The sequence below is a fragment of the Hibiscus syriacus genome, unplaced genomic scaffold (assembly GCF_006381635.1).
Source record: "Hibiscus syriacus cultivar Baekdansim isolate YM2019G1 unplaced genomic scaffold, ASM638163v2 tig00112319_pilon, whole genome shotgun sequence".
In the NCBI taxonomy this organism is placed as follows: Eukaryota; Viridiplantae; Streptophyta; class Magnoliopsida; order Malvales; family Malvaceae; genus Hibiscus; species Hibiscus syriacus.
The window spans coordinates 1,985,226-1,999,824 of NW_024063301.1; the positions used below are offsets into that span (position 1 = coordinate 1,985,226).

Below are 14,599 nucleotides of genomic sequence, written 5' to 3' on the forward strand. Positions count from 1 at the left end.
GATTATCTCACATTATTCTTGAGGTAGTTGATAATGGTGATTGGAAAGTTTTAAAATTATCTACAAGAGTCACTAATGTTAGTATCTACTTTGATGCGCTACTGTTGTTTCTATCTATTTTTCCAACTAAAAGTAAAAGCTTTTAATTATCTTGTTAACATTTACAAAGTTAAATCTCAGGAATTGGCAACTGGATTGCAGATGAAGCGTTATACCAAGTTAGTGCACCCTTTATATACAAGATTGATTGTTGCATATTTTAAGATGTTTAGGATAAACCAATGAAATAAGCTCTTTTGTAATCTGGATATGGAACGTTTCTTATGCATAGTTTTGACATATCCAAATGAAAATTCTACAATGTTTGTTGCACTAAAAAACTAGAGTTTCCACTTGAGGTTGAGATTACCATAAATATACTTTTCATTGTTTTATCCTTGACATTGTTTTTGGGAAAACAAGTAATGATCTTAAAGTTCCATTTCTAGATAGCTTGTTCAGTCTGTTATTTAGTTTGAAAAGTTTTAGAGAAATAGAAAATATTCAATTTAGATTCACTGGTCCTAGAAGGTTGATATGATACAATTGTTTGGGGAGGGGTAGTCTTCTCATTTCACAATAACTTTATTCATGAAGGGCTTTGTATAGAGAGAATACAAACATCACAAAGGCTTAAAACACCACGGAACAAAACAGAACAATTCTTGTGTCCATTGTAGACACAATAGTAGATGGGTTGAGTTGATGGCATCCACCCAACCGACCAACAACAAAAAAAAAACACTATAAATTAAAGTTTCATAGCTTCTGATAAGTAGATTGAGAACCAAAAAGTAAAGGTAAATGATGATTTCTCAGTTGAGATTAAACAAACCCAGATTGAAATTTCACAGAAACTATAAACAAAATCAGAAATCGAAGAAACTATAAACAAACCCAGATTGAAATTTCACAGAAACTATAAACGAAATCAGAAATCGCAGAAGTGAAATAAGGAAAAAGAAAAGGGAGATGAAGAAATGATACATACTTGAGAAATGAAATCTGCGCGCCTCGCCGGTGTGAAGGACTTCAAACGGTCGCCAGTGTGGAGCAAGCGACGGGAGAAATCAATCTTGGTCTTATCTGTGTGGAGCAAGAGAAGCTTGGAAAACAACTTACCCTTTTAGAAACGGTAAGATGAAATACAGTGGATTTGCCTGAGTTTTCCCTTGACCGTAAAATATTTTACGTTGACTGAGAGTTTTAAGCGAACCAAACACCTGAAAACGGGGAAAACATTTTCCGTAAAATGTTTTCCCCGTTCCAAACAGACCGTAAGATACTCATCAAATTCCACCTCACTTATTCAATGATTCTCCTTAAGCATTTCTCAATCAATATATCAAAATCTCAATTTGCCAACTTTTATTTCACATTATTTCGAAGTCATCCAAATGATTCAAGACCATAGCAAATAACGAAATCAAGGAACAATTAAGAAAAATACATAAAATAAAGTGTAAGCAAAGCATGACATTCCAATTATCCATTAACTTAAATGAAGCAAAACTCAATACCTCGCAATGGCGCTTAAAGTTTTTTCAGGTAAAAGAATCGTTCAAGTCGAAACTAATTAAAACATTACCATAGATTTGTAACTAAATCTAATCTCCACTATTAAAAATGAACATGATGTAAAAGTCAAGGGATCTTTGATAAGGGTTGTAATGGGGTTAAGGTTCAGATAAGGAAAAAGGTCAAAAATTGGGTTAAAATTCAAGACAAAGGTAAGTTCATTCCATAGATTTATACAAAGGAAGTAAAAGAAAGTAAACAAGAAATCAACACTTTATTTATCACCTTTTTTCAAATCTATTTTTTCTTTTTCTGCATTGTTCAAAGCATAACAGATATTTTCCTATTGTTTTCTATCGTTGTTCGCAAATTGTTCGAACAATGTTTTTTCTTTGGAACAATTTACCTTTCTCCTGAAAAAGGGTGACAAAAGAAGGGAGTCACATGAATCAATTCAGGTGACGGTGCGCACAATTGTTGCATGCATCAGCCACCATGACGAGGTGGAGGAACGGGTGGTTGCGACAAAGAATCAGAGTCGCTCAATAGTTGAACGAATGTCGGTGCCGCAAAGCGGCAGTGTCCGCATCCGAGAGTGATCAACTGTTGGGAAGGCGCATTAGATTGGTTTCTTGTGCGAACCATGATGGAGAGAAGAGACGAACTACGATTGAACGACGTCGAGTGGTACTTGGGACTGACGATCGATAAGCAAAGGTTGAACGGTTTGGTGGTTTTATGGCCGTGAGATGTGCAAAGAAAACAAAGAAGGGGAAAAGATGGAGTCGAGCGGCTGGGAGAAAGTGGAAAAGATGAATAAGGGTTTTGGTTTGTTTGCACGTTAAATATTAAAGGAATGGGAAAAGAATTTGACTTTAAGCCCGTGAATAAGGGTTTCAGATTTTGAAACATGTCATGGGATAAGGGCATATGGGCTCCACAAAGAAAAATAAGGGAATATAATTAGTAAAATGGTGCACACGAGAGGTGGGATGGTGGCTTGCTACAGCCGTGCGATTCCCTTCCTTCCTAGGGGTAATTTAAGCTTTGTTCGAGCCAAAAATTATGCTCGGCTTCATCTAAACTTAATAAGGAATGATGGGTATCTACAAAATTTAAAATTTAAAATAAGAAAAACTTTAAATGAAAATAACAAATAAAAATAGAAAATAGAAAACAAACTTAAACAAATTTTATTAAATATGGGGTGCCTCCCATAAAACGTTATTTTTAACGTCATTAGCTCGATGACCTGATTTCAAATTATAGGTTCTTCTAATTCAATTTCTTCGATTAAACCAACCGGAGCGTTTTATTAATAAGGCTTTAGTCTTTAACTGTTAACTTTAAATCGAGCTCCTGATTCGTCTTCAATTTCAATCTCACCATGAGGGAATATTTGAATTATCATGAAAGGTTCGAGCCACTTCAATCTTAGCTTTCTTGCAAAAAGTTTAAGCTTAGAGTTAAATAACAAAGCCTTTTGTCCGAAAGAAAATGATTTAAAAGAAATTCTACGATTGTGGTTTTTCTTTGAATATTCGAGCACTTTCGTATGTGTTTATACGGATTTCTTTAAGCTCTTGTATATGCAACTTTCATGCTTCGTCGATTGTTTCCATCTCCATGTTGAATTGTTTGACCACCCAATATGCTCGATGCTTCAATTAAACATCGAAGACAATACAATATAGAGACATTCTAATGGGACCTTTTGTAAGCAGTTCGGTATTCTCATAATATATCGACTAGTTTAAGACTCCAATCCTTAAAGTCCGGTTTGACAATCTTCTTAAGAACTGCCTTGGTTTCAAGATTTGACACTTATGCTTGCCCATTTTTTACGGATGGTAGGTCATGGAAATTCTTTAAGTTACTCTAAATTTTTCATGAGTGATTCAATTATCCAGTTGATGAAGTGAGTTTTTTTATCGATTCTATTGCCCGCGGTGTGTCAAACGTGGAAAAAATAAAATTTCTTCAAAAGTTAATTACGGTTCTGGCATCATTATTTCGGGTAGCCTTAGCTTCTACTCATTTGAAAACATAATTGACTGAAGGATAATGTAAGTATTTCCAAATGTAGAAGTAAAGGGATCCATATAGTCGATTCCCCACACATTGAAAATTTCACAGATATAGATTGGATTAAAAGGTATTTTGTTCTTTCAATCTAGCTTACTTGCACGTAGACATCTTTCACAAGTTTTATAGAATAAATAAGCATCACGAAAGATATTAGGCCAAAAGAAATCACACTCTAAAATTCTATGGGCAGTCCACTTTGGTTTGAAATGACCGCTACAAGAGTAAAAATGACAGAAATTTAAAATCGAATTTACCTCATCTTCAACGATGCATCACCGAATTACCTGATTCGAACAGTGCTTCCAAAGGTAAAGATTATCTTAAATGTAAAATCAGGACTCTCGCTTTATTCAATTAATTTTTACTCTCGGGAAATCTAACAGTAATTTACCTTTGGCCAAATAATTGACCATATCTGCAAACCAAAGGGTAAATTTTTTTGGCAACATTAAATTTTTCTTCGAGAAATTCTTCTTGAATCGGCGGATTGGATGTGGAGAGAGGAATATGACTCAGGTGATCAGCTGCCAAATTATTGCATCCTTTTTTATCATTGATCTCCAAATTAAATTCTTGGAGAAGTAAAATACATCACATAAGTCTGGGCTTCGCCTCCTTTTTTCTCATCAGATATCACAAGGCCACATGATCAGAGAAAACAATAATTTATTGACAAGCAAATAAGATCTAAAATTTTCTAAAGCAAAAATTATAGCAAACAATTCTTTTTCAGTCATAGAATAATTTCTCTGAGCTGAATCCAAAGCTCGAGACACATAGGTTATGACATGAGGCTCTTTGCCAATTTTTTGACGAGAACAATGCCAGCTATTGTATTCGATGCTTCACATATAAACTCAAAATGATAGTACCAATTTGCTAGTTGTACATCATGTTAGAGTATGCACAAAGACCAATCATATGATGATTGTAATAATACATTTATTTATTGATTTTATTGAATAAAGGCATTGTCAATATTATTTTCAGTTACATGTACGTGTTTAACATAAACTGAAAGATAATAAAGTCCATATAATAACATTATTAATGGATCCATAGTCAACTATTATTATGGGCATGGACAATAATAATACACTTAAGACTAACATGTTATTGATTGATGACAAGGAGTTGTCATTGACATAGAGATGTCAAAATTGATACATTAATATATTGTTAGAGAACAATGTACTGGATTAAACCATCATGAGCATATGTCTTGTATTATTATGTAACGATCATAACATTGCTCATGGTGATGACTATATGTATGATCCTCATACTTGAGATCAATGTCCTCCCAACATATATTGTTGTATGTTTTGATACAGTTAAACATGCTCCGTAACTGGTTGCACTATAAATACTGTTATTTAATATATCTCGATATATGTAGTGGGGTGTATATGGTTAAGATAGGATTTGTCCTTCCTACATAATAGGAAATATATCACATGCCACCTGATTGAGTGAGACTAGAAATGCATGGCCATGCTCGAATAAGTTGATATGTGATATCACAAATTATTCGTTAATTATAGTCTACTCTAGATATCAAGAAACAATAGATGTGCTATACAAGTGTGACTATTCTAAGACTTGTGCCTATTCTAGATATAAAGGACAAAAGGATGTAATACATAAAAGAGTTAATCACGAAGATGATATGTCGAATCATAATTTCTTGTAACTTAGGTGACAATGATATATTGCTAGATGTCACTCATTGTATGTAATATTAGAATTGTTCTAATAATTACTACTAACATTACAAGAACCTACAGGATCACACCCTAGGATTGAAATGAGAAAAGATGTACAATATGTTGTATGTTACTAAAATATATCTAGAGTTAAGATATGTATATTTGATATACATATGATTTTAATTATCCTGAATATAGTAAGTAAGAGTTAAAAAAATGTAATTTAGATTACAACTCTTTTAATTGATATATAATTTAGAATAATTAAATAAGTTTTTAAATAAACATTAAAGATTGTAATTCAGATTATAAGTCTTAATGTATATTTAATTTGAATTAATTAAATAATATTTTATTTATTAATTCGAATAACTTTAAAAACCCTAGGATGTTAGGGTAATTGATATATTTAAGGAGGTAAGGTCTAGCAGCCGTTTTACTTCAGCCGTTTTTCTCAAAACCGATTTTAGGAAAAGAAAAATTGTTCTCTCAATCAGGTGAACTAAGTAGAGGTCGAGATGTGTTTTCGTAGAGGCTTACGATTCGAACCGTTCGTGATCACCACTTCTCGTTGCCGTCTTTGCTATTTTTCAAGGAACCCATTGTAAGTATTCACATTCTTTCCTCCCGATTTCGGTTATACGTACTTGGATCGCTGGTGAGACCGTCGAGTTTTATTTTCGCTGCGCCGTGGGGTGCACCGACGGTCCCAACACATCGGGCCGGATATAAGCTTTTCTTTCAAGATGTTGAATGACTCCTTATAGTCCGGATTAAAATAAAATACTTGATCCCGTTATTGTAAATTGCATATCGGTTGTGCTATCTTTGAGAAATCTTTGATGAACCTAAGATATGAAGAATCTGTCTTTGGCTAATTAAGGTGTCTTGACTGAAACCATATTGAGGCGGTTTGGAAACACTTGCTTCATATGCTCTTTTAATTCCATCTTCTAGAAAATGAGTCTCGTCTCCTAAAACCTACATATGAAAATTATAGCTTTTAGATAATTGTAATTTCCAAAATCAACAAAATTTAAAAAGAACTATAAGTTAGTGTCTAACTGACCTTGTAGAAATCGAAGGGAATAGAAATGTGGCTTTCGGGAGGGTACGAGGAGAAAATGGGAGGGAAAAGGGGAGAAATAGTGGAGGTTGAGAAGGAAGAATTAACAGTGGCAGGGAGAAGGAGATGCTCGACCTATTTACTGGCAGAGAAGATAACGATGGATGAAGGGTGGTGGAGTTTGGAGGGTTTTCGAGGGTGGAGCAATGTAGTTAAAGTAGGAGCGCACTAAAAAAATGATGAAAAAAGGTTAAATGGCATGGGACTCAAAACTTGTAGCGTTAATGTACTGAAATTTTGTGGCGTTTAATTAAAAACACCACTATATATGAATTCTTTTTGCGGTGTTTGATTAAAAATGCCACTTACGTTAGTAGAGGTTTTTCTAAAAAAACGCCACTAATGCTACTGTGGCGTTTTAACAGTAAATGCCACTAAATTACTGAAAAATTACGGTGTTTGTTTAAAAAACGCTTTTGCGGAGTTTATTTAAAAACACCGCTAAAGTTACCATTTTATGATGTTTTTACTATAAACGCTGCGATATTTAAAAATTTAGCGGCGTTTACTAACAAAACGCCGCTAAAACCTATTTGGTGCATATCCGAGCTTGAGGGCCATGTTCAAGCATCTTAATGCCCAACCTGAGTGCTTCGTAAGCCTAACAAAATTTTTGTTCTTAACATAATGTTTTATTACTTTTAATCGCCAATAAAAATCTCAACTCAGGCATAAATAATTAAGTTTGATATTAAGAGCGAAAATTTAGCTCATTTTTACAATGTATAAGAGTCTAGATGAGAAAAATTAAATGGTTTTTCTTTCTTTCTTTTCTAATTGAGTAGCCTTGATTGCAAAATCTATTTTTTTAATTTATTTTCAAATCGAGTAAACAATCTCACAAACTATAAGTTATGAGTTGATAACATATATGTGATTAATCTCGTAGATGCATCTATTGAAATCATTTAATTTTTTCCACTTTATGGATAAATAGGTCCATATTTCGATCAAATATGTGAGACATTCAATCTCAACTTAAACTAGTGATGTTCTAAATTTCTTTCGAGAACAAATAACACAAGAACTTCATGTTCTTTAAATTTATGTAAATCTCAATAATTTTGCATCATTATTGATTGTGATGGTCTAACTAATCATGCCAACTAATTAAAATTTTAGACGTGTAAACTTCTAGTTTATCATAACATGTGATTCAATCTCATTCATACAAACTTTTGTAAATTTTAATTTACCATAACATATGATTTAATCGAATTGTGTAGTTCTAAGGGTGAACAATGTGCTTAAAAAAATAGAGGAATCTTCACATAATTATAATAAGAATTAGGCATAAACATGATTACCACTCACTTTCGGCTTCCCAGAAGCAATATCTTAACTTGATCTTGAGTTTCGTAACGTCTAATAGTTCATAGTCAGTATATCTGTTTTACTTTAATTATTTTGATGTTACTTGGACGTATGCTATAAAAACAGTCATACGCTACACGTGGGGGAGCAATTAATCCAAGGCAATTCGTAAAGGGAGGAAGATGGAGGTAGTAGAACGAGTGCAAACCCTGGTTTTATCATCTCCAACCAAAGATAGCATCCCTGTAGAGTTTATTCGACTGAAAGATGAATAGACTGCGATCACAACGTTTCAAGGTTCGATCCCCGATATCCCGGTCATTAATTTCGACGAACCGAACCAAGAAAATATCATCCGTTCGATGGCCGAGGCTTGCAGGGAGTGGGGAATATTTCAGGTGGTGAACCACGGGATACCCTTGGATCTAAATCAAAGATTTCAGCTAGTCGACAGAGAATATTAAAAAAATCAAAAGCAGCCGGCTGCTTTGAATAATAGGCGGCTGATTTTTTGTCAAAATTATTAAGCTTGAAAATGTTGAATTCATGGATGGTAAAACTATACATTTAGTCATTGTTCTTTTAGGGTATTTACAAGATTAGTCCTTAAGCTTCAACTATAAATACCCTAACTCATTTAGCTTCAAAACCATCCCAAAGCATTCTAGCTTTCTTCCAATATTAGAGAATTTAGAGAGTTTCTTAAGAGTTGTTTTCTCCTTTTTATCAAGAGAGAATTATCATTGTTTTCTCCTTGATAGATCGAGAGAAGTTGTAATTCCTATTTTCTCATAGTGAAATTCTTCTACCGTTGCCTATGGTTGTTACCCTATATTATTTAGGGGTTTTCCACGTAAATTTTATGTCTCATTTATCTTTATTTTTATTTTCTCAAATTATCAGTTGCGATTTTGCTCTATCCGATAGCCGTCTTCTGCATCAATTGGTATCATAGCCAGATTTGATTGTGTAATATCTGCTTATTGTCTTTGTGGTTGCCACCAAAAAGGTGGATCCTCCAACATAAGAAAGTAAGAAGTTATTACCCATTCTTTGAAGGTTCCAGAGAACTATTCATGATAGTGAAATAGTGGGAGCTATTCGTAAAAGAAGCTATGAAAATGAAATTTGATATTAAAAAATTCAATGGGAGAAATTTCTCATTGCGGAAATTGAAGATGAAGGCTATCCTGAGGAAAGACGGATGTCTAGCAGCTATCAGTGAAAGGCCGATAGATTTTACAGATAACAACAAATGGATCGAAATGGACGGGAATGCTATGGAAAACTTTCATCTGGCATTAGCAGATGAAGTATTGTCAAGCATCGAGGAGAAGAAGACAGCTAAGGTGATATGAGATCATCTCACCAAACTGTACGAATCCACATCGTTGCACAATAAAATTTTTCTTAAGAGAAAATTATACACTCTCTGTATGTCAGAATCTACTTCAGTAACGGACCACTTAAACTCATTGAACACGTTATTTTCTCAGCTTACATCTTTAAGGTGTACAATAAGAGAACAATAACGTGTTGAACTTCTACTTCAAAGTCTACCTGATTCGTATGATCAACTCATCATCAACTTGAAAAACAGTAATGTCACTAGTCTAGTCTTTGATGACGTTATAGGTGCTGTTCTACAAGAAAAAAATCGGCACAAGAACAAGGAAGACAGATAAGTAAATCTGCAACAAGCAGAAGCATTGACAACGATGAGAGGGAGATCAACAAAACATGGCCAAAGTAGCAGTCACAAACATGGTAGATCGAAGTCAAGGAGCAAGAATAATTTAAAGTGTTACAATTGTGGAAAGGAGGGTCACTTGAAGAAAGATTGTTGGAGTCTAAATAAAAACTCCAATCCATAAGGCAATACCGCAAACACTTCAGATGATGGAGATGCTCTATGTTGTGAAGCGTCAACCACAGTAGAAGGTAGAAAGAAATATACAGATATATGGCTCATTGATTCACGAGCAACATATCACATGACCTCAAGAAGAAAATGATTCCATCATTATGAAACTGTCTCAAGAGGATCTGTGTATAGTTGCAATGATCATACCTTAGAGATCATTGGTGTGGGAACCATCAAATTGAAGATGCATGATGGAATAATTAAAATTGTTCGAGATGTGCGGCACGTGAAAGGCCTGACGAAAAATTTATTATCATACGGATTGTTGGATAATAATGCAAGCAAGATTGAAACATGGAAAGGAATCATGAAGGTGTTCCATGGAGCGCTTGTGGTGTTGAAAGGCGAAAAGATAGCAACAAACTTGTACATGCTGAAGAGAGAGACTTTGATAGAAGAAGAAGCTTCTACTGTCTCATATAGTTCAGATTCTATAATGCTATGGCATCAGAAACTTGGACATATGTCAGAAAAAGGAATGAAAGTCCTTGTGGAGCAAAAGCTACTTCCAGGCTTAACAAAGGTAACACTTCCTTTGTGTGAGCATTGCATAACACGTAAGCAGCACCGGTTAAAATTCAACACATCAAATTCTAGAGGCAAAAATGTTCTAGAATTGGTTCACTCTGACGCATGGCAAGCACCAGTTACATCCCTTGGCGGAGCAAAATACTTTGTCTCATTTATTGATGACTACTCTAGGAGATGTTGGGTGTACCCTATTAAAAGGAAGTCAGACGTGTTTTCAACTTTCAAAAACTTCAAAGCACGGGTGGAACTTGATTCTGGAAATAAGATCAAGTGTTTCAGAACAGATAATGGAGGAGAATACACAAGCAAAGAATTTGATGACTTTTGAAGGAAATAAGACATAAAAAGACAGTTCACAGTGGCGAACACTCCTCAACAAAATGGAGTGGCATAGCGAATGAACAGAACCTTGTTAGAAAGAACAAGAGCAATGTTGAGGGATGCAGGCCTAGAAAAATCATTCTGGGCAGAAGCAGTCAATACCGCCTGTTATTTGGTGAATCGAGCTCCATCAACTGCAATAGAGCTGAAGACACCAATGGAGATGTGGACTGGTAAACCAGTTGATTATTCAAACCTCCATGTATTTGGAAGTATTGTGTACGTGTTGTACAACTCCCAAGAAATTTCAAAGTTAGATCCAAAATCCAGGAAATACAAATTCTTGGGGTATGTTGATGGTGTAAAGGGGTATCGCTTATGGGATCCCACTACCCGCAAAGTGATCATCAGTAGGGATGTTATCTTTGTAGAAGATAAACTAAAAAGAAAAGAAGAAGATGATAGCACTGAAAAGTCAGAGACTACACATATACATGTGGAAAAGGAGGTTGAACAAAGAGATTCTTCTAAAGCAAAATCAGCACATGATGAACAAGAACCAGAGAGTTCTGAAGCCCCAATAACTCGTCAATCAGATTGTGTGAAAAGACGTCCCAATTGGCACTCAGATTATGTTATAGAAGGTAAGATTGCATACTGCCTTTTAACAGAGGACGGTGAGCCATTAACATACCAGGAGACAATAAACAGCTCAGATGCTTCACTATGGATGATGACGATGCAAGAAGAAATCAAAGCCCTTCATAAAAATAATACATGGGACCTTGTGCCACTACCACAAGAAAGGAAGCCAATTGGTAACAAATGGGTCTTCAAAATCAAGCGAAATGGTGACGATCAAGTGGAGAGGTATCGTGCAAGACTGGTGGTCAAAAGATATGCTCAAAACGAATGTATTGATTTCAATTAAATATTTTCTCATGTGGTTCGACTAACAACAGTTCGAGTAGTTTTGGCAATGTGTACTATATTGAACTTACATCTAGAGAAGCTATATGTTAAAATAGCTTTTCTTCATGGAAATCTTGAAGAAGAGATTTACATGCTCTAGCCTGAAGGATTTAAAGAAAAAGAAAAGAAAAACTTGGTTTGCAGGTTGAACAAATCTCTGTACGGTCTAAAGCAGGCGCCGAGGTGTTGGTATAAGAGATTTGATTCCTTCATTATGTGCCTTGGATACAACAGACTTAACGCATACCCTTGTGCTTATTTCAAGAGGTCTGGTGATAACGATTTTGTTATATTACTGTTTTATGTGGATGATATGTTGGTTGCAAGACCCAACAAAGATCATATTGAAGAATTAAAGACACAACTGGCTAAGGAATTTGAAATGAAGGACTTGGGATCAACAAACAAGATTCTAGGGATGCAAATTCACCGAGACAGAAGTAATAGGAATATTTGGCTTTCACAAAAGAATTACTTGAAGAAGATCTTGTCACGATTCAACATACAAGATTGTAAGCCAATTTCTAACCCTCTTCCTATTAACTTCAAATTATCCTCCAGTATGAGTCCTAGCTGTGAAGAAGAGAGGATGGAGATATCTCGAGTACCGTATGCATCAGCAGTGGGAAGTTTAATGTTCGCTATGATATGCACAAGACCAGACATTGCACAAGCAGTGGAAGTGGTTAGTCGGTATATGGCGAATCCAGTCAAAGAGCATTTGAATATAGTAAAGAGGATCCTGAGATATATCAAAGGGACCTCAAATATTGCATTATATTATGGAGGATCAAACTTACTAATCAATGGGTATGTAGATTCTGACTATGCAGAGGATTTGGATAAAAGCAAATCTACTACATGATATGTGTTCAAAATTGTTGGTAGAGCTGTAAGCTGGGTTTCAAAATTGCAGTCAGTTGTGCCTACATCCACAATAGAGGCAGAATATGTAGCAGCTACACAAGCCAGTAAAGAAGTAATCTGGTTGAAAATGCTATTGGAGCTTGGGCACAATCAAGAGTATGTCTCTTTGTTTTGTGACAGTCAAAGCGCCTTGCATTTAGCAAGGAATCCAACATTTCATTCAAGGACAAAGCGCATACGAGTTCAATACCATTTCATTCGTGAAAAGGTGGAAGAAGGGATGATAGATATGCAGAAGATCCATACCAAAGACAACATAGCAGATTTCATGACAAATGTGATCAATGTTGATAAATTTACTTGGTGTCGATCCTCTTATGGCCTGTCAAAAACGTAAGCAGCATGATGGTACAAGGTAGAAAGAATGGTGTGAAGATATGATTGTTCCAATCAAATCTTCAAGTGGGAGATTATTAAAAAAATCAAAAGCAGCCGGCTGCTTTGAATAATAGGCGGCTGATTTTTTGTCAAAATTATTAAGCTTGAAAATGTTAAATTCATGGATGGTAAAACTACACATTTAGTCATTGTACTTTTAGGGTATTTACAAGATTAGTCCTTAAACTTCAACTATAAATACCCTAGCTCATTTAGCTTCAAAACCATCCCAAAGCATTCTAGCTTTCTTCCAATACTAGAGAATTTAGAGAGTTTCTTAAGAGTTGTTTTCTCCTTTTTATCAAGAGAGAATTATCATTGTTTTCTCCTAGGTAGATCGAGAGAAGTTGTAATTCCTATTTTCTCATAGTGAAATTCTTCTACCGTTGCCCGTGGTTTTTACCCTATATTATTTAGGGGTTTTTCATGTAAATTTTGTGTCTCTTTTATCTTTATTTTTATTTTCTCAAATTATCAGTTGCGATTTTGCTCTATCTGATAATCGTCTTCCGCAATAGGGAGTTCTTCGATCTACCACAGGAAGAGAAGGAGATTTTTGAATATTTTGAATATTTTAATTTCATCCTTAAATTATGATTGTCATTCTAAATTAGTCTTTATACTTTTGAATATTTTAATTGCCTCCCCAAATTATGACTTTCATTCTAAATTAGTCCCCAAAATTTTTATACATTTCAATTTCATTCCAAACTATACATATATACTAATCACAACCCTTGTTAATAAAATCGTTATGCCAAGTTATATTATTATATGTTTAAAAAGAAATAAAATTTAGATTAAACTATAATTGAAACTAAATACATATTTGAATAAATTTGAGATGAAATTGGAAGATTCAAAAGCTCGAGGACCAATTTAAAATGAGTCATAATTCAAGGATAAAATAAGAATGTTAAAAAATTATAGGACTAATTTAAAATGAGAGTCATAGTTTAGAGATGAAATTGACATATTCAAAAGTTTAAGGGCCACTTAAAAACGATGGTCATAGTTTGGTGCACGTTATGCAATTAACTCGTTTATGCATGATTTCATTTTGTTTTGTTTTTATTATATTGATAAATGCAGACGAATGCAAGGTATATCCAGTTGCACAGATGCAAGGATTGTTCTATAGGATGGACACGAATCCACCTTGAAATATGATTTTCTTTATATTAACTGTTTATTTTATTGAATGTGTTTACCTTGAAATTTTATTTATATTCATTCCATATAAAAGTTTTTATATTTAATATATGTGTGCTTGTTTTTTAAAAAAATGGATCCTCCACACACGTGGTGCTCGGACCCAGACTTCAAGGCAAGATTTCTTTTTGGTTTAAATTTTGATTTGGTTTCAGAGAGGTGAACAAGGAGTATTCGCAGGAGGTGAGGAAGGTAGTGGAAAAGCTGTTCAGATGGCTATCGATGGGGCTAGGGCTTGAAGCAGATGTTCTGAAAGAGGGAGCAGGAGGGGAGGAGATTGAGTATATGATGAAGATAAACTATTATCCTCCATGTCTTCGCCCTGATCTTACACTTGGGGTGTCTTTCCACACTGATCTTTCAGCCATCACTGTTTTAGAGCCCAATGACGTCCCTGGATTGCAAGTCTTCAAAGATGGCCTTTGGATCAACGCCAAATACATCCCCGGCTCCCTCATTATTCATATAGGCGATCAGATTGAGGTTACATCAATTCCTTTTACTTCATTAAATCTCTCTTTAATTATTTTTTTCGATTGA

The 14,599-nt window shown here is 34.7% G+C and overlaps 1 protein-coding gene across 1 annotated transcript; it reads left to right on the forward strand.

Annotated features, from left to right (window-relative positions):
* The first annotated feature begins 8,141 nt into the window (after window positions 1-8,141).
* On the forward strand, window positions 8,142-14,599 carry LOC120177803 (flavonol synthase/flavanone 3-hydroxylase-like). The gene is made up of 3 exons (XM_039183816.1): window positions 8,142-8,240; window positions 13,940-13,950; window positions 14,215-14,599. Exons 1-3 carry the CDS (start codon window positions 8,157-8,159, stop codon window positions 14,597-14,599), a joined length of 480 nt encoding a protein of 159 aa, XP_039039747.1. The 5' UTR covers window positions 8,142-8,156.